The 26415-nt window shown below is 44.3% G+C and overlaps 1 protein-coding gene across 1 annotated transcript in view; it reads right to left on the minus strand.

The window, feature by feature from the left end:
* IFT81 (intraflagellar transport 81) overlaps positions 1 to 26415 on the minus strand; it is a 616811-nt gene that overhangs the window by 404256 nt on the left and 186140 nt on the right. Inside the window, exon 8 of the mRNA XM_069214881.1 lies at positions 22575 to 22659. Within this exon, the coding sequence (XP_069070982.1) occupies positions 22575 to 22659 (85 nt within the window). The remainder of the gene's footprint in view (positions 1 to 22574; positions 22660 to 26415) is intronic.

The raw sequence follows: 26415 nt of genomic DNA on the forward strand, positions 1-26415 counted from the left end.
CTTCCCTGGGAATGCATTCTGCCCATTGCTTACCATTGGCTTTGTGGTTTGTAACTGACATTTGCTTGTTTTCTATTTGCTGGCTCTGTTTTAGGCTGCCCACCTTGAGTTTGTCCCTTCTCTTGCCTAAATCCTATTTACTGTATTCTTCTGAGAGTACTGGATTTCTGTAAACAGGCCTTAAATATTGTTCTTTTCTTGTCACATTTGCTGTGCATTTAAAGACAAAAGTTAAATGTTTGGTTTTGTCTTCCAGGGAGCTTGGCGTTAACTTTTCTTTCTCTGACTTCAAAGTGAGAGGATTTATAGGACAATCATACTAGCTACTAGTGGAGTGCTTGAGAAAGGCCTGTACAGTGTTGTTTTTTTTCTAGCACATAACAAAATGTATATGTCTGCAAATTAACTGTGCAGATCTTTCAGAATATATCAGAATTAGAAAAGCACAAATAAAGCACATTTTTTGGTGATTCTGAAGTGTGGTAGAAACAAATATTTGAATACAATCAAAACAAATCAACACACTAGGTGATGACATTTCCACACATCATTTGTGCGCTGTATACTTTGATCCGTAAAGCTGTATGTCTGTGCAAATGTAATGGTCATTTCAATTGAAGATGTGTTGTCTGTAAGGGCAGTGTGCTACCACATCATGCATATTCCACTCTACGCAAATCCACACTACCCTGCAAAACTGCACACTATGCCACTCTACTCCACCCTGCACTACTCCACTTCACTCTAGTCTATGCCAATGCACTCTACTCCACACTACTCTACTATGCACCACTGCACCCTTCACCACTACACTCTACACCAGTCCAATATGCATCACTGCTGTCTACGCCAATGCACTTTACTCTGTACACCTCCACTCTATGCCAGTACACTCTTTATGCCACTGTAATCTAGTCTGCATTTTAAGCCTTTCTACTCTAGGCCACTGCACTCTACTGTGCACAACTCCGCTCTGAAACAATTGACTCTATGCCACTACACTCAGTATCATTACACTCTTCACCATGTTACTCAAAACCAATGCACTCTACTCTGCACCACTGCACTCTATCTGACTATACTCTGCAACACTTTACATCACTGCATTTTTTGCCATTCTACTCTACGTCACTGCACTCTACACCCCTTTACTCTACAACACACTGCTCTAAATCCACTGCACTTTACGCCAATGCACTAAACACCACTTTAATCAAAACCAATTTACTCTTGCCCACTGCACTCTTTGCCAAATGCTATGCACCAGCGCATTCTACTCCACTATACTTTATACCACTCTAAGCCACTGCATGCTAAATCCCTCTATTCTACTCTGACCACTCTACTCTATGCCACTGCTCTGTGCCACTCTACTCTGCAAGACTGCACTCCCCACCGTTGCACACTGCACCACTCTACACCATTGCGCTCTATGTCACTCTATTCTTCTCTGCGCCACTACAAACCACTCTAATTTATTCTGCACCACTGAACTCACCGCCGGTACAGTCTACACCACTCTACTCTACCTTGAAACACTCCATGCCATTTCACTCTACTCTGAAACTATTTACTCTATGTCAGTGCACTCTACTCTACTCCAATGCACTTGACATTACTTTACTTGAATTGGTCCGCTTTCTTTTTTCATTATGATTATGGGCCGCCCTTAACATGTGACTTTGGCTTTTCATAAACTTGGATGCAACAGATCGGGCTCTTCCATTCTTGCCTGCGAGGAGAGGGAGACAATTCTTGACCTCAGGTAGGTTTGTTATAGCCCTCCACATGTCTGAGTTTTGTTGTAAAAATCTCTTGTCTGTGTTGTGTGCGATATTTGAACATGCCCTGAGTTGGATTTATGGCCGCCTTCCACTTGCCTCAGAGCTTTTTGTAGATATCTTTTGACTGCTGTTTGGTGCATAAGACATCCGAGTGGGCCTTGAGTTGCATTCTTCTATTTTTGTCTATTCTGTGGGTTCTTCACAAACAAGTGTTTGTGCTTTATACAGTTTAGGTGGGATACTTACTCTGTTCGTTTCGATTTTGTACTCTTTTTAATACCGAGTCCATTTTAACATATTTTTTCTTTGTTGAAACAAACGTCTCGATGTTGCAGTGTACTTTGCACATGGAGCAGAGTATGTCCTATAGAGGAAAGCATAAGTTAGATTCTTGAAAGGCTGTTCTAGTTTCTTTGACGCTTTAGCGAGGCTTAACATTTAGATATGTTTTTTTTTTTGGTATTTAGAGTTGGAAGTGGTTCATTTTTGCACTCTCATGCTTTCTGAATTATATTTTAGATATGAGATAGACCCAAGATTTTGTTTTGAAGATGTGCTTTGATTTACATTAAAAGGTTGGTAGTTCTTTATGTATCTGTTTTTAACTACTGCTTTTGGCTCTAGTAACATTGATAAGTGGTTGATTTGTCTGTTATTTTTTGGTTCTTTACGTGCAGAACACATGGTTGAGTCTGTTTTCTTTCCCATATCTTGCGGAACAACATGGGTTAGATACCAGCCCTATAAGATGCTAAGGTAGGTTATGACACTTGGGTGTGGCTCTGGTATGGAATTTTGTGCATGGTCGCATGTTAAGAATGTTTAGTTAAATTGAGTACACACTAAGGTGAGATTATATGTATATGGTGCACCTGTATTTTCACATCTTTATAGGTACAGATTCACATTTTTTGTGATTCTAACTTTAACCTTGACCTACCTCCTCAAATAAAAATATATATATTGTTGGATTATCCTGTATTGTTTACATTTTTGAATTCTTGGAGCCAGTATTCATTATATTTTGTATTCAATTAGAAACATTCCTGAGGTTCTGTACCTGTTGTTTTAATGGTTTCTCCCTGAAGAAGGTGGTCATTGTTATTTGTCGGTTTTCCACCTAAACGTGCGTCAGCAAAAAATATGGATTAATAGCGTTTGTAGTGGATTGCGAAATGCTAATATTGAACTTGAATACTGCAACCAAATTCAATTGGACCATAAGGCACTAACCACGGACCAAAATAATTGTGATGTAGAGAGGCTAGTTATTGCAAACCAGAAGGAAATACATTATTGATGGAACAGGGTGCCTCTAGAATCCGGTAACAAGATAAAGAGTATGTGTAAGGAAATGCCTCCTTGGCATGGTTGCCCCCTGACTTTTTGCCTTTGCTGATGCTATGTTTACAATTGAAAGTGTGCTGAGGCCTGCTAACCAGGCCCCAGCACCAGTGTTCTTTCCCTAACCTGTACTTTTGTATCCACAATTGGCAGACCCTGGCATCCAGATAAGTCCCTTGTAACTGGTACTTCTAGTACCAAGGGCCCTGATGCCAAGGAAGGTCTCTAAGGGCTGCAGCATGTCTTATGCCACCCTGGAGACCTCTCACTCAGCACAGACACACTGCTACCAGCTTGTGTGTGCTAGTGAGGACAAAACGAGTAAGTCGACATGGCACTCCCCTCAGGGTGCCATGCCAGCCTCTCACTGCCTATGCAGTATAGGTAAGACACCCCTCTAGCAGGCCTTACAGCCCTAAGGCAGGGTGCACTATACCATAGGTGAGGGTACCAGTGCATGAGCATGGTACCCCTACAGTGTCTAAACAAAACCTTAGACATTGTAAGTGCAGGGTAGCCATAAGAGTATATGGTCTGGGAGTCTGTCAAACACGAACTCCACAGCACCATAATGGCTACACTGAAAACTGGGAAGTTTGGTATCAAACTTCTCAGCACAATAAATGCACACTGATGCCAGTGTACATTTTATTGTAAAATACACCACAGAGGGCACCTTAGAGGTGCCCCCTGAAACTTAACCGACTATCTGTGTAGGCTGACTAGTTTTAGCAGCCTGCCACGAACCGAGACATGTTGCTGGCCCCATGGGGAGAGTGCCTTTGTCACTCTGAGGCCAGTAACAAAGCCTGCACTGGGTGGAGATGCTAACACCTCCCCCAGGCAGGAATTGTCACACCTGGCGGTGAGCCTCAAAGGCTCACCTCCTTTGTGCCAACCCAGCAGGACACTCCAGCTAGTGGAGTTGCCCGCCCCCTCCGGCCAGGCCCCACTTTTGGCGGCAAGGCCGGAGAAAATAATGAGAAAAACAAGGAGGAGTCACTGGCCAGTCAGGACAGCCCCTAAGGTGTCCTGAGCTGAAGTGACTCTAACTTTTAGAAATCCTCCATCTTGCAGATGGAGGATTCCCCCAATAGGGTTAGGATTGTGACCCCCTCCCCTTGGGAGGAGGCACAAAGAGGGTGTACCCACCCTCAGGGCTAGTAGCCATTGGCTACTAACCCCCCAGACCTAAACACGCCCTTAAATTTAGTATTTAAGGGCTACCCTGAACCCTAGAAAATTAGATTCCTGCAACTACAAGAAGAAGGACTGCCCAGCTGAAAACCCCTGCAGTGGAAGACCAGAAGACGACAACTGCCTTGGCTCCAGAAACTCACCGGCCTGTCTCCTGCCTTCCAAAGATCCTGCTCCAGCGACGCCTTCCAAAGGGACCAGCGACCTCGACATCCTCTGAGGACGGCCCCTGCTTCGAAAAGACAAGAAACTCCCGAGGACAGCGGACCTGCTCCAAGAAAAGCTGCAACTTTGTTTCCAGCAGCTTTAAAGAACCCTGCAAGCTCCCCGCAAGAAGCGTGAGACTTGCAACACTGCACCCGGCGACCCCGACTCGGCTGGTGGAGATCCGACACCTCAGGAGGGACCCCAGGACTACCCTGATACTGTGAGTACCAAAACCTGTCCCCCCTGAGCCCCCACAGCGCCGCCTGCAGAGGGAATCCCGAGGCTTCCCCTGACCGCGACTCTTTGAACCTAAAGTCCCGACGCCTGGGAGAGACCCTGCACCAGCAGCCCCCAGGACCTGAAGGACCGGACTTTCACTGGAGAAGTGACCCCCAGGAGTCCCTCTCCCTTACCCAAGTGGAGGTTTCCCCGAGGAATCCCCCCCTTGCCTGCCTGCAGCGCTGAAGAGATCCCGAGATCTCTCATAGACTAACATTGCGAACCCGACGCCTGTTCCTACACTGCACCCGGCCGCCCCCGCGCTGCTGAGGGTGAAATTTCTGTGTGGACTTGTGTCCCCCCCGGTGCCCTACAAAACCCCCCTGGTCTGCCCTCCGAAGACGCGGGTACTTACCTGCAAGCAGACCGGAACCGGGGCACCCCCTTCTCTCCATTCTAGCCTATGTGTTTTGGGCACCACTTTGAACTCTGCACCTGACCGGCCCTGAGCTGCTGGTGTGGTGACTTTGGGGTTGCTCTGAACCCCCAACGGTGGGCTACCTTGGACCAAGAACTAAGCCCTGTAAGTGTCTTACTTACCTGGTTAACCTAACAAATACTTACCTCCCCTAGGAACTGTGAAAATTGCACTAAGTGTCCACTTTTAAAACAGCTATTTGTGAATAACTTGAAAAGTATACATGCAATTTTGATGATTTGAAGTTCCTAAAGTACTTACCTGCTATACCTTTCGAATGAGATATTACATGTAGAATTTGAACCTGTGGTTCTTAAAATAAACTAAGAAAAGATATTTTTCTATAACAAAACCTATTGGCTGGATTTGTCTCCGAGTGTGTGTACCTCATTTATTGTCTATGTGTATGTACAACAAATGCTTAACACTACTCCTTGGATAAGCCTACTGCTCGACCACACTACCACAAAATAGAGCATTAGTATTATCTATTTTTACCACTATTTTACCTCTAAGGGGAACCCTTGGACTCTGTGCATGCTATTCCTTACTTTGAAATAGCACATACAGAGCCAACTTCCTACATTGGTGGATCAGCGGTGGGGTACAAGACTTTGCATTTGCTGGACTACTCAGCCAATACCTGATCACACGACAAATTCCAAAATTGTCATTAGAAATTGATTTTTGCAATTTGAAAAGTTTTCTAAATTCTTAAAAGTCCTGCTAGGGCCTTGTGTGTTAAGTCCCTGTTTAGCATTTCTTTTAGAGTTTAAAAGTTTGTAAAAGTTTGAATTAGATTCTAGAACCAGTTGTAGATTCTTAAAAAGTATTCCAACTTTTAGAAGCAAAATGTCTAGCACAGATGTGACTGTGGTGGAACTCGACACCACACCTTACCTCCATCTTAAGATGAGGGAGCTAAGGTCACTCTGTAAAATAAAGAAAATAACAATGGGCCCCAAACCTACCAAAATACAGCTCCAGGAGCTTTTGGCAGAGTTTGAAAAGGCCAACCCCTCTGAGGGTGGCAACTCAGAGGAAGAGGATAGTGACTTGGAGGACAATTCCCCCCTACCAGTCCTATCTAAGGAGAACAGGGTCCCTCAAACCCTGACTCCAAAAATAATAGTCAGAGATGCTGGTTCCCTCACAGGAGAGACCAACACCTCTGAAATCACTGAGGATAGCCCCAGTGAAGAGGACATCCAGTTAGCCAGGATGGCCAAAAGGTTGGCTTTGGAAAGACAGATCCTAGCCATAGAGAGGGAAAGACAAGAGATGGGCCTAGGACCCATCAATGGTGGCAGCAACATAAATAGGGTCAGAGATTCTCCTGACATGTTGAAAATCCCTAAAGGGATTGTAACTAAATATGAAGATGGTGATGACATCACCAAATGGTTCACAGCTTTTGAGAGGGCTTGTGTAACCAGAAAAGTGAACAGATCTCACTGGGGTGCTCTCCTTTGGGAAATGTTCACAGGAAAATGTAGGGATAGACTCCTCACACTCTCTGGACCAGATGCAGAATCTTATGACCTCATGAAGGGTACCCTGATTGAGGGCTTTGGATTCTCCACTGAGGAGTACAGGATTAGGTTCAGGGGGGCTCAAAAATCCTCGAGCCAGACCTGGGTTGACTTTGTTGACTACTCAGTGAAAACACTAGATGGTTGGATTCAAGGCAGTGGTGTAAGTAATTATGATGGGCTGTACAATTTATTTGTGAAAGAACACCTGTTAAGTAATTGTTTCAATGATAAACTGCATCAGCATCTGGTAGACCTAGGACCAATTTCTCCCCAAGAATTGGGAAAGAAGGCGGACCATTGGGTCAAGACAAGGGTGTCCAAGACTTCAACAGGGGGTGACCAAAAGAAAGGGGTCACAAAGACTCCCCAGGGGAAGGGTGATGAGACAACCAAAACTAAAAATAGTAAAGAGTCTTCTACAGGCCCCCAAAAACCTGCACAGGAGGGTGGGCCCAGAGCCTCTTCACAAAACAATGGGTACAAGGGTAAAAACTTTGATCCCAAAAAGGCCTGGTGTCATAGCTGTAAACAGCATGGACACCAAACTGGAGACAAGGCCTGTCCCAAGAAAGGTTCCACTCCAAACTCCCATCCAGGTAACACTGGTATGGCTAGTCTCCAAGTGGGATCAACAGTGTGCCCAGAGCAAATCAGGGTCCACACTGAAGCTACTCTAGTTTCTGAGGGTGGGGTGGATTTAGCCACACTAGCTGTCTGGCCGCCTAACATGCAAAAATACAGACAGCAACTCTTAATTAATGGGACTAGAATAGAGGGCCTGAGGGATACAGGTGCCAGTGTCACCATGGTGACAGAGAAACTGGTTTCCCCTGGCCAATACCTGACTGGAAAAACTTACACAGTCACCAACGCTGACAATCAGAGAAAAGTACATCCCATGGCAATGGTTACTTTAGAATGGGGAGGGGTCAATGGCCTGAAACAGGTGGTGGTCTCCTCAAATATCCCAGTGGACTGTCTGCTTGGAAATGACCTGGAGTCCTCAGCATGGGCTGAGGTAGAACTAAAAACCCATGCAGCAATGCTGGGTATCCCTGAACTGGTGTGTGTGAAAACAAGAGCACAATGCAAGGCACAGGGTGAACAAGTAGAGCTGGAGTCTGGAAGAATGGCCCAGCCTACCAAGAGGAAAGGAAAGTCAGTTGGGAAACCAACTGCAACACAGCAAAAGAAAGGGAACCTCTCTTCTCAGGAAGAAGTTCTGCCCTCTGAGGGAACTGAGCCTTTGGAGCTTGAACCTTATCAGGTTGAGCTCTTGGGCCCAGGGGGACCCTCAAGGGAGGAGCTGTGTAAGGGACAAGAAACCTGTCCCTCTCTTGAAGGCCTTAGGCAGCAAGCTGCTGAAGAGTCCAAAGGCAAGAAAAATGGAACGCATAGGGTCTATTGGGAAGATGGACTCCTGTACACTGAGGCCAGAGACCCCAAACCTGGTGCCACTAGGAGAGTGGTAGTGCCTCAGCTGTTCAGGAAGTTCATCCTAACATTGGCCCATGACATTCCCCTTGCTGGACATTTGGGACAAACCAAGACGTGGGAGAGGTTAGTCAACCACTTCTACTGGCCCAATATGTCCAACATGGTTAAGGAGTTTTGCCTCTCCTGCCCCACCTGTCAAGCCAGTGGTAAGACAGGTGGGCACCCAAAGGCCCCCCTCATTCCACTTCCAGTGGTGGGGGTCCCCTTTGAAAGAGTGGGTGTGGACATAGTTGGTCCACTAGAACCTCCCACAGCCTCAGGAAATATGTATATCCTGGTAGTAGTGGATCATGCTACCAGGTATCCTGAAGCTATTCCCCTTAGGACGACTACTGCCCCTGCAGTAGCCAAGGCCCTCATTGGTATCTTTACCAGAGTGGGTTTCCCTAAGGAGGTGGTGTCTGACAGAGGTACCAACTTCATGACAGCATACCTAAAGCACATGTGGAATGAGTGTGGGGTGACTTATAAATTCACTACACCATACCATCCACAAACTAATGGCTTAGTTGAGAGATTCAACAAGACATTAAAGGGCATGATCATGGGGCTCCCAGAAAAACTCAAAAGGAGATGGGATGTCCTCTTGCCATGTCTGCTTTTCGCTTACAGAGAGGTGCCACAGAAGGGAGTAGGATTCTCACCCTTTGAACTTCTGTTTGGTCATCCTGTAAGAGGACCACTTGCTCTTGTTAAAGAAGGCTGGGAGAGACCTCTCCATGAGCCTAAACAAGACATAGTGGACTATGTACTTGGCCTTCGCTCTAGAATGGCAGAGTACATGGAAAAGGCAACCAAAAACCTTGAGGCCAGCCAACAGCTCCAGAAGTTTTGGTATGACCAAAAGGCTGCACTGGTTGAGTTCCAACCAGGGCAGAAAGTCTGGGTTCTGGAGCCTGTGGCTCCCAGGGCACTCCAGGACAAATGGAGTGGCCCTTACCCAGTACTAGAAAGGAAGAGTCAGGTCACCTACCTGGTGGACCTGGGCACAAGCAGGAGCCCCAAGAGGGTGATCCATGTGAACCGCCTTAAGCTCTTCCATGACAGGGCTGATGTGAATCTGTTGATGGTAACAGATGAGGATCAGGAGGCAGAGAGTGAACCTCTCCCTGATCTTCTGTCATCAGACCCAAAAGATGGCACAGTAGATGGAGTGATCTACTCAGACACCCTCTCTGGCCAACAGCAAGCTGATTGTAGGAGAGTCCTACAACAGTTTCCTGAACTCTTCTCCTTAACCCCTGGTCAGACACACCTGTGTACCCATGATGTGGACACAGGAGACAGCATGCCTGTCAAGAACAAAATCTTTAGACAATCTGACCATGTTAAGGAAAGCATCAAGGTGGAAGTCCACAAGATGCTGGAATTGGGAGTAATTGAGCGCTCTGACAGCCCCTGGGCTAGCCCAGTGGTCTTAGTCCCCAAACCTCACACCAAAGATGGAAAGAAAGAGATGAGGTTTTGTGTGGACTACAGAGGGCTCAATTCTGTCACCAAGACAGAGGCTCATCCAATTCCAAGAGCTGATGAGCTCATTGATAAATTAGGTGCTGCCAAATTTCTAAGTACCTTTGACTTGACAGCAGGGTACTGGCAAATAAAAATGGCACCTGGAGCAAAAAAAAAAAAAACATTCTCCACACCTGATGGGCATTATCAGTTTACTGTTATGCCCTTTGGTTTAAAGAATGCCCCTGCCACCTTCCAAAGGTTGGTGAATCAAGTCCTTGCTGGCTTGGAGTCCTTTAGCACAGCTTATCTTGATGATATTGCTGTCTTTAGCTCCACCTGGCAGGATCACCTGGTCCACCTGAAGAAGGTTTTGAAGGCTCTGCAATCTGCAGGCCTCTCTATCAAGGCATCCAAATGCCAGATAGGGCAGGGAACTGTGGTTTACTTGGGCCACCTTGTAGGTGGAGGCCAAGTTCAGCCACTCCAACCCAAGATCCAGACTATTCTGGACTGGGTAGCTCCAAAAACCCAGACTCAAGTCAGGGCATTCCTTGGCTTGACTGGGTATTACAGGAGGTTTGTGAAGGGATATGGATCCATTGTGACAGCCCTCACTGAACTCACCTCCAAGAAAATGCCCAAGAAAGTGAACTGGACTGTGGAATGCCAACAGGCCTTTGACACCCTGAAACAGGCAATGTGCTCAGCACCAGTTCTAAAAGCTCCAGATTATTCTAAGCAGTTCATTGTGCAGACTGATGCCTCTGAACATGGGATAGGGGCAGTTTTGTCCCAAACAAATGATGATGGCCTTGACCAGCCTGTTGCTTTCATTAGCAGGAGGTTACTCCCCAGGGAGCAGCGTTGGAGTGCCATTGAGAGGGAGGCCTTTGCTGTGGTTTGGTCCCTGAAGAAGCTGAGACCATACCTCTTTGGGACTCACTTCCTAGTTCAAACTGACCACAGACCTCTCAAATGGCTGATGCAAATGAAAGGTGAAAATCCTAAACTGTTGAGGTGGTCCATCTCCCTACAGGGAATGGACTTTATAGTGGAACACAGACCTGGGACTGCCCATGCCAATGCAGATGGCCTTTCCAGGTTCTTCCACTTAGAAAATGAAGACTCTCTTGGGAAAGGTTAGTCTCATCCTCTTTCGTTTGGGGGGGGGTTGTGTAAGGAAATGCCTCCTTGGCATGGTTGCCCCCTGACTTTTTGCCTTTGCTGATGCTATGTTTACAATTGAAAGTGTGCTGAGGCCTGCTAACCAGGCCCCAGCACCAGTGTTCTTTCCCTAACCTGTACTTTTGTATCCACAATTGGCAGACCCTGGCATCCAGATAAGTCCCTTGTAACTGGTACTTCTAGTACCAAGGGCCCTGATGCCAAGGAAGGTCTCTAAGGGCTGCAGCATGTCTTATGCCACCCTGGAGACCTCTCACTCAGCACAGACACACTGCTACCAGCTTGTGTGTGCTAGTGAGGACAAAACGAGTAAGTCGACATGGCACTCCCCTCAGGGTGCCATGCCAGCCTCTCACTGCCTATGCAGTATAGGTAAGACACCCCTCTAGCAGGCCTTACAGCCCTAAGGCAGGGTGCACTATACCATAGGTGAGGGTACCAGTGCATGAGCATGGTACCCCTACAGTGTCTAAACAAAACCTTAGACATTGTAAGTGCAGGGTAGCCATAAGAGTATATGGTCTGGGAGTCTGTCAAACACGAACTCCACAGCACCATAATGGCTACACTGAAAACTGGGAAGTTTGGTATCAAACTTCTCAGCACAATAAATGCACACTGATGCCAGTGTACATTTTATTGTAAAATACACCACAGAGGGCACCTTAGAGGTGCCCCCTGAAACTTAACCGACTATCTGTGTAGGCTGACTAGTTTTAGCAGCCTGCCACGAACCGAGACATGTTGCTGGCCCCATGGGGAGAGTGCCTTTGTCACTCTGAGGCCAGTAACAAAGCCTGCACTGGGTGGAGATGCTAACACCTCCCCCAGGCAGGAATTGTCACACCTGGCGGTGAGCCTCAAAGGCTCACCTCCTTTGTGCCAACCCAGCAGGACACTCCAGCTAGTGGAGTTGCCCGCCCCCTCCGGCCAGGCCCCACTTTTGGCGGCAAGGCCGGAGAAAATAATGAGAAAAACAAGGAGGAGTCACTGGCCAGTCAGGACAGCCCCTAAGGTGTCCTGAGCTGAAGTGACTCTAACTTTTAGAAATCCTCCATCTTGCAGATGGAGGATTCCCCCAATAGGGTTAGGATTGTGACCCCCTCCCCTTGGGAGGAGGCACAAAGAGGGTGTACCCACCCTCAGGGCTAGTAGCCATTGGCTACTAACCCCCCAGACCTAAACACGCCCTTAAATTTAGTATTTAAGGGCTACCCTGAACCCTAGAAAATTAGATTCCTGCAACTACAAGAAGAAGGACTGCCCAGCTGAAAACCCCTGCAGTGGAAGACCAGAAGACGACAACTGCCTTGGCTCCAGAAACTCACCGGCCTGTCTCCTGCCTTCCAAAGATCCTGCTCCAGCGACGCCTTCCAAAGGGACCAGCGACCTCGACATCCTCTGAGGACGGCCCCTGCTTCGAAAAGACAAGAAACTCCAGAGGACAGCGGACCTGCTCCAAGAAAAGCTGCAACTTTGTTTCCAGCAGCTTTAAAGAACCCTGCAAGCTCCCCGCAAGAAGCGTGAGACTTGCAACACTGCACCCGGCGACCCCGACTCGGCTGGTGGAGATCCGACACCTCAGGAGGGACCCCAGGACTACCCTGATACTGTGAGTACCAAAACCTGTCCCCCCTGAGCCCCCACAGCGCCGCCTGCAGAGGGAATCCCGAGGCTTCCCCTGAGCGCGACTCTTTGAACCTAAAGTCCCGACGCCTGGGAGAGACCCTGCACCCGCAGCCCCCAGGACCTGAAGGACCGGACTTTCACTGGAGAAGTGACCCCCAGGAGTCCCTCTCCCTTACCCAAGTGGAGGTTTCCCCGAGGAATCCCCCCCTTGCCTGCCTGCAGCGCTGAAGAGATCCCGAGATCTCTCATAGACTAACATTGCGAACCCGACGCCTGTTCCTACACTGCACCCGGCCGCCCCCGCGCTGCTGAGGGTGAAATTTCTGTGTGGACTTGTGTCCCCCCCGGTGCCCTACAAAACCCCCCTGGTCTGCCCTCCGAAGACGCGGGTACTTACCTGCAAGCAGACCGGAACCGGGGCACCCCCTTCTCTCCATTCTAGCCTATGTGTTTTGGGCACCACTTTGAACTCTGCACCTGACCGGCCCTGAGCTGCTGGTGTGGTGACTTTGGGGTTGCTCTGAACCCCCAACGGTGGGCTACCTTGGACCAAGAACTAAGCCCTGTAAGTGTCTTACTTACCTGGTTAACCTAACAAATACTTACCTCCCCTAGGAACTGTGAAAATTGCACTGTGTCCACTTTTAAAACAGCTATTTGTGAATAACTTGAAAAGTATACATGCAATTTTGATGATTTGAAGTTCCTAAAGTACTTACCTGCTATACCTTTCGAATGAGATATTACATGTAGAATTTGAACCTGTGGTTCTTAAAATAAACTAAGAAAAGATATTTTTCTATAACAAAACCTATTGGCTGGATTTGTCTCTGAGTGTGTGTACCTCATTTATTGTCTATGTGTATGTACAACAAATGCTTAACACTACTCCTTGGATAAGCCTACTGCTCGACCACACTACCACAAAATAGAGCATTAGTATTATCTATTTTTACCTCTAAGGGGAACCCTTGGACTCTGTGCATGCTATTCCTTACTTTGAAATAGCACATACAGAGCCAACTTCCTACAGTATGTATGATTTATAAATCTGTAAATATGTTACCAAGTATTCAGGCAGTCGACTATGAAATGATTTGAAATGCTATATGTTTTCATGGCTTGTGTAATGAGTGTTTGAAACTGTATGTATGGTGGCTGAGTGATTGAGTGTGATTAGTAAAGTGACCTTAGGTACATGAGTGTTTTTTGTTATTTGTGTACAATTTATTTTTCTATGTATAAAAATCTTTTGTAAGGGTAGTATCAAAATTCATATACAATAAATAAGCATTTTGTGGTATATTATATTATATTGTTCAAATTTGTTTTTGGCTTCAAGAATTCATCCTATGTTATACCGTATTAGGATATTAAACCCAAATTCAATGCAGTTTGGAGATGCAGTCTGTTTGCGTAATGATTACTTTACTCAACACCAATTCACTCTATGCCGCTGAACTCTATGCCAATGTACTTCGCACCACTGCACTTTACGCCACTTCACTCTAGGCCACTGTATTCCACTCTACGACACTACACTCTACGATATTCCTCTCTAAGATGCTGTAATCCTTAAACTCTACTCCACTCTATGCTACTCAACAACACTACTCCACTCTACAACGCTTTCCACAATTCACTCTATGCCACTCCATGCCACTTCACTCCGCTCTATTCTATCACACACTACCCCACTATATCCACTCCATGTCACTCCACTGTACAACACTTTACTGCACTCTTACCATTCTACACTCCTACACTACTTCACTTTGATAATCTGTCCGCTCTACAACACTCTACTCCAAGACACTCTATGCCACTACACAACACTCTACTCCCTCCATGACACTCCACAACAGTCCACACCACTGCATGACCCTCCACTGAACTCTACTTTACCCCACTCTACGCCACTCCATAACACTTCACCTGACTACATTTTATAACACTCCATGCCTCTCTACTTTACCCCACTAACTTTTGGCCAAGCAGTACAGCGGCCACGCTGGTGTAAAAAAATTACAAAAACATATTGGCAAACCCAACAGCTTGCATAGACGAGACCTATCGGCTTTGCCAATGCTTGTTATTTGTTTTCAGCAACTACCAATGGTTACTGCATCATCTGAACAAGGGGGAACTACATCGGCCTCAAGTCTTTGTTAAACAGCAACACCCCCTGAATTCTACTGCAGGCCACCCATTCAAATGCCAATTGAGCAGAGAGTTGTGTAAAGTACAATGTGCATATCTTAGTGTCACAAATATTCACCACTGTCTTAAAATGACTCAGTGACTGTGCAAAGCCAATAGAGTTCCTTTTTAATTATTTGGCTGCACTAGTATGCATGTGAGTATGTATTGGTATTTATATAGCGAGAATCTAACTTGGAAGTGACACAGAACTTTACAATATGCAGGGTTTTGAGAGACATAGATCACCTACATAATGCAATACATTTCACTTTTAGGCTACGGTAAATGAAGTGATCTGCCCAGATTCACATTATATGGAGTAAAGCGCTGAAGCCAGGATATGAACTGGAGCCCATGAGTTTCAAAGTCAGCAGCTCTACACACATCTTCAACCCTGAAAAGTATTGATGCAACTAACAACATGATGTATGCTTTGGAGCATAATATGTCTTTCACGTTTCACAATATGCTGTTCTGTTATGACTTGCTACCCTTTACTTTTTTATTTTAGATCACAGAACGATGTAGGACTGTTGTGAGCATCAATAAGTAGACTTCCCACTTTATGGTTGAGCCTTCACATCACAGTAGGTGTTGACATGATACTCTAACCTTTTCTCCACATGCTGAACCATATACAGTAGTGAGCAGAAACAGTGGTTGGTAATGTCATTTGTCCATCAGTGTCAAGGTATTAGACATTGTTTCTTGTAAATGATCAGTCAAGTACTCCCTTTTCCTACTTGACTCACCAGTGGTGATTTGTGTATCAATCAAGACCTACTGTAGGGGTGGTTAAAGGACAGGGTCGACTTTCAATATGACACACTGACTCAGAAAAGGTAACTGTCCAGTAAGTTGTATTTCTTTGAAAAAGAATGCATCTTTATTACACAGTTTCAAAAGTAGAGTTGCTAAACATAGGCATTATAAAGAAAAAGTAATTGTCCTGCTCTTACAGGAGTCAAGATATGACCGCAGAATGGATTGTAGCACTTAGAAAAAAAATCACGAAGAAGTAACTATGGGCCAGATGTAGCAAGGCATTAGCGCCTCGCAAACGGCGAAAAACGCCGTTTGCGAGGCGCTAATGCCTGTGCGCGATGCAGAAACACATTTTGCGAGTCGGAACCGACTCGCAAAATGTGTTTCCGACTTGCAAATAGGAAGGGGTGTTCCCTTCCTATTTGCAACTCGCACCGCGATGTAAGTTGATTTGTGACCGCAAAAGCGGTCACAAATCAACTCGCAGTTACCATCCACTTGAAGTGGATGGTAACTCATTCGCAAACGGGAAGGGGTCCCCATGGGACCCCTTCCCCTTTGTGAATGATCACATAAATAATTTTTCAGAGCAGGCAGTGGTCCAATGGACCACTACCTGCCCTGAAAAATACCGAAACAAAAGGTTTCGGTTTATTTTTCAAAGTGCAGCTCGTTTTCCTTTAAGGAAAACGGGTTGCACTTTGAAAAAAAAAACCTGCTTTATTAAAAAGCAGTCGCAAACATGGAGGTCTGCTGACGACAGCAGGCCTCCATGTTTGCGAGTGCCCATAGTCGGTATGGGGCCGCAATTTGCGACCCACCTCATTAATATTAATGAGGTGGGTCATTGCGACCCCATACCGACTCGCAGAAGGTGTCTGAGACACCTTTCTGCATGTGGTTTTGCGAGTTGCAATTTGCGAGTCTCTATGACTCGCAAATTGCAACTCGCAAAACCATACTTACCTACATCTGGCCCTAAGTCTCTCACAGGGCAATGGTTTTGTACAGGAAGATTACTGTAATATTCACAAGGTCAGATGCTTCTAAAATGCATGTTACCCCCTGCAGAGATAACGTGGGATAGCAAGTTTGCACCAGAGTATTCCTTTTGGAGCAGGATTGTGAATTTTTAAATGAAGTGAAAGACTGAGAAAATGCAAAAAATCATGGAATCTTCCAGGCAGGGCATGCAACTTATAAACTGAGTAATTAAGAATGTCAGGCTCCAGGATCACATCATGTGTCCTTTGCTTAGTATTCGTAAGTGGAGTAGGTATGTGCAGCACTTAATAATGTTCCTAGAAATTCTAAGTTTAGTCAGTTATGATATTCAAAAAGGAATCTCACTGCCCAATGCCGAAATATTGTAATTATACAATGTTCTATTAGTAACTTAAGAGGGTATGGTCAGTTTCCCTCTCAGTGAGCCACATCTCTAAAGTGGACGTTATGCAGTACAATCACAGTTAAAATGAACATTCTTAGTAACTTTGTGGGGAGGAGAATAATATGCTCCAGAATAGTTGTATGGTTGTGGGTTTTACTATGTGGTTGGCATGCTACAAACACTAGGTGGTAGCCCATCCAAGAGGGCAAGAAAGGTCTGGGAGGGCTTAATAGAAAATAGCGAATGTGGTCTTGAAAAGTCATAGCTTTAAGGCTTTTTCTTCTCTTACATGGCATCAATCATGAGATCAAGAAGGGGGATTCAATGCCAGCTCTACATTGTAGGGCTCAGTTGGTCCTCGGCCCTCTGTGGTACATACTTAAAAGGACAACAGAAACTCAGCCAGAACCTACCAATAACTTGTGGAGGCCTGACTCTTCATAGTGGTGATGTCAGGCCCTGTGATCAAACGAACAGAACAGTGGGTGCACGATCAACCTGACTGCATGTTTGCGTAGCATCAATTGCAGTGAGGAGGCCTGCACCATCTGTGCTAAAGCTGAAACAGGCTGGGGTCCCTTCACTGGGCAGATCACAACACAAGCAGGTGATCAACATTCAAAGAAAAGGAGAAAGAATGGAGACCACTAGATTCCTTAATTCACACCCTTTTAGTTGTAGATCCTTATCACTCACATCTGTTTAATATAGGAATTATTTTTAAAGTTATTTGATAATTAAGGACAATAAGGCAAAGAAGATTTAAACCCACATCCAAAATGCGTCCGAGATATAAGTTCATGCAGAAGTGAAAGGATTTTGCGGATGGAAAGAAAATTGATGATCTTACTTGGGACACTACCAGAAAATACAGGCCAAAATGGAGTTCACAGAAGCAGGCATGGGCGAAACTTGGAGGGAATAATTCCATTTGATGGGCCGGGAAATTTGATGGCCGCTATTTACACTTGGTTGTCTGCTGTGCAATGGAAAATAGATAAACATGTGGTACAGTAATTAAAGACAGATGCATATGAGCAGTCGAGGACTGTTTCCGTAGACATGGAGGACAAAGTGAAGAGATTTACATTTTCTGAAGGATAGATACCATGAGTCATAGACCAAATGCATGGTTACTGGTCGCAACAATACAACAGGTGTACTGGAGAACTAATTGAGGAAGATCACAAACTCAAAGAAACCTCCACTGGCAGAGATGATAGAGGGCAGCTGCAGTGTAAAAGGGGGTATCAGTTGCGGGTCAGGACTTCATGTCTATCTTAACCCTGAAATGGAAATGAGGAAGGAAAACAAACAAATAAGTAATGCATTGCTTGAGTTTTACCTTGACGACAGTGTGACAACCTGCAAAATGCAGGTTTGTGTACAGTGACAGAACAAATATCTTTGCTCAGTTAGTTGTGCTACTATCTTTTCTATACGGATCCCTTCATTGATAGTGCTCTAACAGTACACAAGCTCAGTGTTAGAGTCAGATGTCATATCACCCGTTACTAGATGAGGAATGATGATGTAGTAAAGATAAGTGTAATCTCCAATTTCACCCTTTTGTAGGTGAGTGTCATGTTATGTTATTAGCATTTATAGAGCGCAAATGAATAACCCACAAGAGGGTCTCTTGGCACTGTTGTATACTAATACAGGTCCTCAATCACCAAAGGAGTTAGAAGTGCCAGGTTTTAAATGTCTTAAATAGGCAAGGTCAGGAAAAGATTGTATGTATAAGGGTAGCCTGTTCCAATGATAGGGGGGAGCCAGATATGAAAATGCTCTGCCCTCACATCTGACAGTACATATGAGAATGGGGCAAAGTAAAAATACCCACTGGACATAAGGTTGTACATAGGTATATAAAGCTGTAGTTAATGCCGCAGATAGATGGGACCATTTCCAAAAAGGGACTTGTGTATAGGGCAGATGAGTTTGAAGAGGGAATGCTTTTTTATAAGTAGCTAAACAAAGATTGAGCCTAGGCTCCGATAGGGAGTGGGATGGCAAATTACAAACCAGACGGACAGCTGTGTTTTGTACCACCTGAAGTTTGGTTAAGAGGGCTTCATTTGCTGCAACTATGAGGGCGCTAGGTGATGGAATTTACTTGTTCTTTCATAGAGAGGAGTTATCATCTATAAGTATGCCTGGATTTCTAACGACCTTTTTAGGGGCAGGAGCAGGGGCTGGCCCTAATTTTGAAGGCCACCAGTCTTCACACCAAAAGGAGTGAGCTTTTCCAAAGAGCAGGATATTGGCCTTTGCAGTGTTCAATTGAAGACTGTTGGACGACATTCAGAGGCTTATTTTTTTCATACATTCACTGAATATGATCTTTATAGATTCAGGATTTTGCCACATGGTTATAATAAGTTGTGTGTCGTCCGCGTATGAAATTACTTTCAACCTGCATGACCTTATCACTTGAGCCAGGGGACCATGTAGATATTAAAAAAGGTGGGATTCAAACATGAGCACTGTGGTACCCTCCTGTCCAGTACCATAGTTCAAGAGTTAAAGAAATGTAGCTGTACTGTATGAGTCTGATCCCTCAAAAAGCCAGCCCAGCGCATTTTCCACCAACACCAATCACTACAGACCTTTGAATGAGAATTGAATGTGAGGTGGTATTCAATGCTGCAGATAGATCTAGTAGTACCAACATGGCTGGGTATCCTTTGTCCAGGGAGAGTCTAATGATGTCCAGAACATGCACCAATGTTGTTTCTGTGCTACAGGATGCCCGAAAACCAGACTGAGAGGGGTTAAGCAGAGAGGGCCTTTCCAGGAAAGACAACTATAAAAGTTCTCCATAGGGAAATATGCTTTTTAAGAAAAATGTAACTAGTTCTTTATATATGAATTACATGAAGGTGCAAGTAGGAAATAAAATCATTAATAAAAACACTGAAATAAAAAGGTGGTTCTTACGGGCATTCAAATGTCTGTTCACAGAGACTACAGTCCACAACAGAGTCCACTTTTCACAACACAAATCATGCAGTACCTTTAGTCCCTTCTACTTGACTGAAATGAAAAAGTGGCTTGTATTTCAATGGATAATAATACAGTGTCTTGTTTTGTGTTCCCCGCTCCTACTGCTCCATTCCGACGTGAGTACACACAGGAATGTATTAGCAGATGCCCAATGATGAGGCATGCCACAAATAGTGAGTGAGGGCAGTTTTCAAACAACTATGCTGTGCTCATGATCTAGTAGCAGCCCATTTAAGTAGGGTTGGGTTTTTCTACTATTTTTATTGTCCCTTTTGTGAAAGTGGTTGATATTTTTGGAGGTAGGACAAGAGATTTTCCTCTTACCCCTTAGCAGGTGTGTTGATAATACCAAAGCTGCACATCTGATAAAGAAACACGAGGAGACAAATCTACTTGCCCCATTAAGCCTTTCTCCACTGGATGATCTTGCCTGTACTCTGTTTGCAATTTGGCAGAAACTAATGACTAAAAGCAAACTGGTCTACAAGCAAGGTCTCACAAGATGCACTGTGCTATACTCCAATTCTAGTATGAGTAGCCCAGTGGTGCCTAAACGTGAATTCCAGAGCTCAGTCCTCAAGTGTATAGACTTGGTGACGTTTTTCTTGATCAGACTTCTAATCAGCTAAATGGAATTATACTTCTTGAGGGCACTACTACTTTAATAACGTTTACTGAGCAAACAATCATGTGGAGCAGCTTTCTTTAAAAAATAAGTTTATATGACACTCTTTCAAATCCTTTATACATTCCCTCTATTCACATATTGATTTAGTCAGGGTATAGGACTGTGACTAGAATCCCTGGGTAGGCAACAATGTGCTTCTTTGTAACAAAGGCTCCTCAGAATGGGCAAGGTGTATGTACTGATGAGGTTCCCTCAATCTTGGTTCCTTCCTCTAATTAAAGGAAACTGAAATTACCATTAGTGCATAATATTTTAAAGAACTGGGAGGTCAAGGGGAGCACCCACGGGTTGCTGCCGTGGAAGAGGCACTGAATCAGCCCTAATCGTCATGTGGGATGACCTTAAAACACAGTAGGCCAAAATGAGGTTGCTGCATATTCACTCTTGGAACTCTCAGCAGCATTTAACATCGTCAGTCATAACACATTATTCCTAAGACTCAAAGAAGTTGGTATTAAAGACACTACTCTCACTCAGATCTCATCCTACCTACACAATATAAAAATGTGATACATATGCCTACTGAAAATCCAACAATATAAAAGCAGGAGACCCTCAAGGCTCTAAGATCTTATCTCTAGTTTTCAACATTTACATTAAATTCTAACCAGGCATAAACAACAGTTTTGACTTCACTTGCTAGAACTACACCAATGATACTCAGTTACTTCTTAAACTGGAATACCCCAAGGACATTGGAAACTTAAACATCTTCTGTTGCCTCATAGCCATTGACCCGTGGAGGGCATAGAGACACCTCACATTAAACAGCTCCAACCCTGAGATACTTACCTTATGATCCTCAACACTTCTGGTCAAAGGAACTAAGACCACCACCAAAAAGAGGTGAAGAGGTATGAAACTTTGGAATCACCGTGGACCACAAACTGTCAATGAATGCTCAAGTGTATAAGCTATCCAGATCAACATTTCTTACTAAGAAAATACATCTTCCCACATCTAGGATTCCCTCATAAGGGTCAAACAACAATCTCTCTTAATTCATTCAAACTAGGTTACAATAATAGCTTATATCATGGCTCACCTATATCAACCATGAGAAGATGGCAGAGAATTCAGAACGGTGTTGCCAGACTACACCTGCATGTAAAAGGAACACGCCCATATCTTCCTTGCCTTGAAGGCCTTCTACTGGTTTCCGATCACAAGAAGATTCATTTTCAAGCTGCTTTGTATTACCCAAAGGACAACAAATGGTAACATACCAGCAGGCCAATATAGCCATCAGGCAGTGCCTTGTGGGCTGCTCTGACAGGCCAGTGTGTGGGCTGGGTTTCTGGTTGTTTATGGTCTTCTGGGCTGAAAATACAGGTTATAAAAAACCATCTGCATTTCCTACTTTGCTCATTGTGACTGGCACTAACACTTTGCATGCACTCATATTTGCTGCTCCATTTCCTGCTTACTACCACCTGTTGACTCTACTCAAACCTTTCAGACTACATGAAGTAGCCATACGCTTCAGAAATCCTAATCCAAATAACCTACAAAGCAAAAAACAAATGTGCTAACCTACTACCAAACAAACTCCAACCTTGTGTTGCCGACAAGCATATTACTCACCACGCCACAAAGTGCTTCAATGCCTTGTGATGGGTAGTAAGTGGTATATTAATGCAATTAAAATACTCAATGGCTGCTGCATTGCACCCAAATTATCAATAGAGACATTTCTACCACTTGTCGGAGACCCTCTTTGTATCATCAAAGAAGAGCTTGTGGCAAGAAGAATTTACAAGGATGTAACAATAGGCTGAAGAAGGCATCTTTTAGGTTATTACCGTTGCAGTGCAGTAAGGAATGCTGATTACTGCTAAGAAGTCATAACACGATTGCCAGTAAAATGAAATAGCACTTGATTAAGCAGAGCAAGATTTTAGATACAAGTGGTTGAATGACATTCATGCAAGCCTTGGAACAGACTCAACATGTGACAAATGTATCTGAATCACAGTAACTGTTGGCTTACTTTCAGGGTTGGCATCTGCTGCTGCATGACGCATGTCTCTTAGCTGATGCTGTGCTCTCTGCAACCGCTGCTCTGCATGAAACAACTTGAACACAAAAAATAATCTATTACAACACAAACTTCCTTTGTACAAAAGTCACAAAGCCTCGCTAAAACATTCATAGTAGGCGGGTTGCTATCAGGCATCCAAGTTAAGCAACTGAAAAAAAAATTCAAATCCATATATTAATACACACATATAATATTCAGTAAAAATAAACACAAATGGTGGGTGTGAATTTGTTCAAAAAGGCAATACGGGTGAACCAGAGATGTCAGAGCCATCAAGTTCTGGTACTGGGATTTCGTTTAGTTCAAACTGAAGCTTTTTTGTGTGTTTCTGTGCACAATCCTTCTACATCAACAGGGAATACAAAATAGAAAACACAAAAGGAAGAAAATGTAAGAACATGAACAAGATATTGTATGCAGTTTGCTGAGCACACTTGATATAAGTCCCTTATTAGAGAACGTACTTATCCACAGGATTACTGCAATTATGTGATATTGCAGCCATGGCTTTTTTCGCATAGTTATGGATTTGCTACATTTGCCACATAATTTTTCTTCTGCTGCATAATCTGCTGTTTTTAACAAAAAAATTGGTTATAACTCAAATAGATTAAAAGTTACTAAAAGCGAGGCGAAACATGTCATCGTCCAGTGGAAGGCCCTTTGAAAACGTTTATACTGGTCATCTTTTAGTTGTTTATCGCTGTATTTGATTGCAAAATTGATACCACTGAGGTGAAATCCTTGTTCAGTGTTTCCATTAGTAAAAATGAAAAAATGACGAAGTAATACTATCACAATATGTGCTACATTATGCAGAATAATTTGTCTTTTCTTGCTGCACAATTTAATCAACCTTAATCAAGGAATAAAGGAAGAGGAGAAAATGCAGTATTGGGCAGTTTTTAAGCTAAGCAAATATATTTATTAAGACCTCTTGGCCAACTGGCTCATGATCTCATGAAGAAGCATTATGAGCCTTGTAGAGGACTCTGACAGGCACTTGCACGGAGAATGTTACTTTAGTCATTCTGATATTGTAAGAATGTGCATGGAGATTCAGCAGAAGGGGTCTGCAAACAGAAACAAAAAACACCACATCACATTCAGATGAAATTCTGAAAAACAACTCTGGGACAAGGGATGGATGCGTTTGAAGTACTATGCTGCCCAATGGAAGAGGATGCAGAATTTTAAAGAACATGGGGCCTGCAGCTCACTCCTGAGTCTCTCAGCAGTAATGGAAATCAATAAAGGCATATTCAAGAAAGCAAGATTAGGGCCCTTCTGACCAGTGGTTGAAATTCTTAATGAATGAGAGAACAAAGCACAAATTGCATATGACCATAGCTCTTTTAATGGGAGGAAATGATTCAACCGGCCAATGGGGTGGTGTCCAATAGCCACATTTAAAAATAAAACTTTCCCCACCAGGTTTCTGTAGTCATCAATAGCTATGCAACAGAATTTGCAGGGACATGAATCCACCTTCTACCTTCAGAAGGACATGGCATTCTTGCTGGAGCACATGAGGGGATTAATCTCCTTTGGCAAAGCCCGGCACCAGAAGCAAAGCCACTTGTTTTTGTACTAGGACTTCACAGCTGTCAACAGATCATCCATGTTGTCATAAGAAAGTTGTGTAACAGACTCTTCCGCAAAAACAGGTGCTCAATTTTAGTAGAAATGGAAAACCTTTCCCAGGTCTAGGTTAATGCCAGATCTAATTAGGAAGCCAATTCCTAAAGAAAGTCACAAAAGTGCACCTATGATATATGTCCTTGCAATAGTGCAGATTTATGGCATTCATGAATTCACAAGAATTTACAGAAGTAGGCTAGGAAATCGTACTCCTAGAAAATATTTGTGAACTTCATTTTAGCACAAACAAATATGCATGCGTAGATTTGCTCGTGTGACAATCTGTAGAGTGTTTACTTTCCCTCCGACCACTTTTTTCACCCCCAACTCTGGAAGAAGTTTTACTTCTGCTGTTTTCAGGAGTACAATTTCCAACCTTTCTCAGTATGGGAAAAGATTAGAGAAGAACTGGTGAAAACCCCGAAAACATGCAAGTTTGTAGGTTTGCACGGGCATTCCAACCCTGGAATTATTGCTTACTGCTACTTCCAGCCCCAGTACGTAGATCTGCAGAAAGGTGCCAAAATAAGGGGCATATTTATGAAACAGTTGTGTCGCCCTTGCGGCACAAGAACGACGCAACTCTTAAGATTTATCAAACCACGCAAGGCCAACTTGTGTGCCCTTGCCTGGCTTGATAAATCTAGAGTGATGCAATGCAGCACAAATCGCTGCATTACTCTGCCCAGGGAAGCCATTCCATGGATGGAGCATGGCTGGTCCCATACATTCACCCATGCATTTTGGCGCATTCCCAGATTCACCAATACTGGTAGACCTGGGAATGCATCAAAATTCTATGCCTTCCATGGTGAGGAGTAATGAGGAGAAATCTCTATTTCTCCTTGTTACGTACTCTTTTTATGTGTGCTGCATTATGCAGCACACATAGAGGAAAATGCCTTCCAGGATTGTTTTTGTGCAGGAAGGTGCTTTTTCCTGCACAAAAACAATCCTGCTTACAAACCGTGGTGTAAGAGTGTCTGCACTGGCATAATGCAGCACATTGTGTGCCAGGTCAGAGAAAAGACAGGAATGAGCTGTGCCGTTTTAAATAGTACACTATCCTGCCCTTTCCCTATCACACAGTGCCATGCAGAAAGGTGACTTGCTGTGCTGCGCTGCATGTTTTCTTAAATATTTGCTAGCATTCTAACCCTATTAAATTATGAGACCTGGCAAAATTGGAGAGGCTATTTTCATAGCTCATATATCATTTGATTGCTGGCATAATTTGTTACTGTGCTATGTGGCATGAAAGGAGCAAGTGGATCTTTTTTTAACAGGACAAAGCAACCTGTCCCATGGACAAGATGATATTTTATTAAATTCCACAATCATGTAAAGAGGGTTCGGGGAATTTTCACTGCGTGACATTCACCAATGCATGCTAAATGCTTGTCCCATAGAGTAGTCCCTACCCAATGGTTCCCCCACACACTCTTCCTTCATGTATCTTTTTTTTTTGGAAAAAGCATTCTCAACTTTCCGCTTTCTGTTTTGGGAAGACTGACATGGCACTGTGGTAAGCCACAACCCTGTTTTGTTTTTTTGTGGCCTATGCAGTCCACCTTCCTCTGAGGAGGTTTTTTAAAAAAATAATAATAATAATTTACTGGGGTTCTCCCTCCCCACTACGTGCATGCACTTCTGTTGTTTCATTTCCCCCACCTGCAGTGATGTCTGATCCCACAGAGCATAGGAAACAGTTTTAACTAAAACAGCTGCTCCCTCCACAATGAATCAGAGGTACTGCCTACATTACTGATGTAGAGGGACATGAAAGCTGTCAATGATAGAATTTTGATTTTGGTTTAGAATATGCACGTAGGGAACTTGAGAACTCTGTCCAGAAGTGGTATGGCGGGAAATGAGTGTAGGAGGTCTGAATTCCACTCACGACGAAAAGCGTAGCTGAGTGATTGCTGCCTTGGAAACTCCAACGCGCAATATTGCTTACATTGCGGGTTCTCTACGGAGGCGAACAGATCTTACCAAGGCTCTCCCCACTACTGAAAGAATCCTACCATTGGTGATCCACTAGGCATCGACAGCTGAGTTCGTCCGCACTGGCGTTCAGAGAACCTGCCATGTGTTGAACCATCAGGGTGATACCCTGCTGTTCCAGCCATGTCCAAAGACACAGAGC

Source organism: Pleurodeles waltl, chromosome 11 (assembly GCF_031143425.1).
Source record: "Pleurodeles waltl isolate 20211129_DDA chromosome 11, aPleWal1.hap1.20221129, whole genome shotgun sequence".
Classification (NCBI taxonomy): Eukaryota; Metazoa; Chordata; class Amphibia; order Caudata; family Salamandridae; genus Pleurodeles; species Pleurodeles waltl.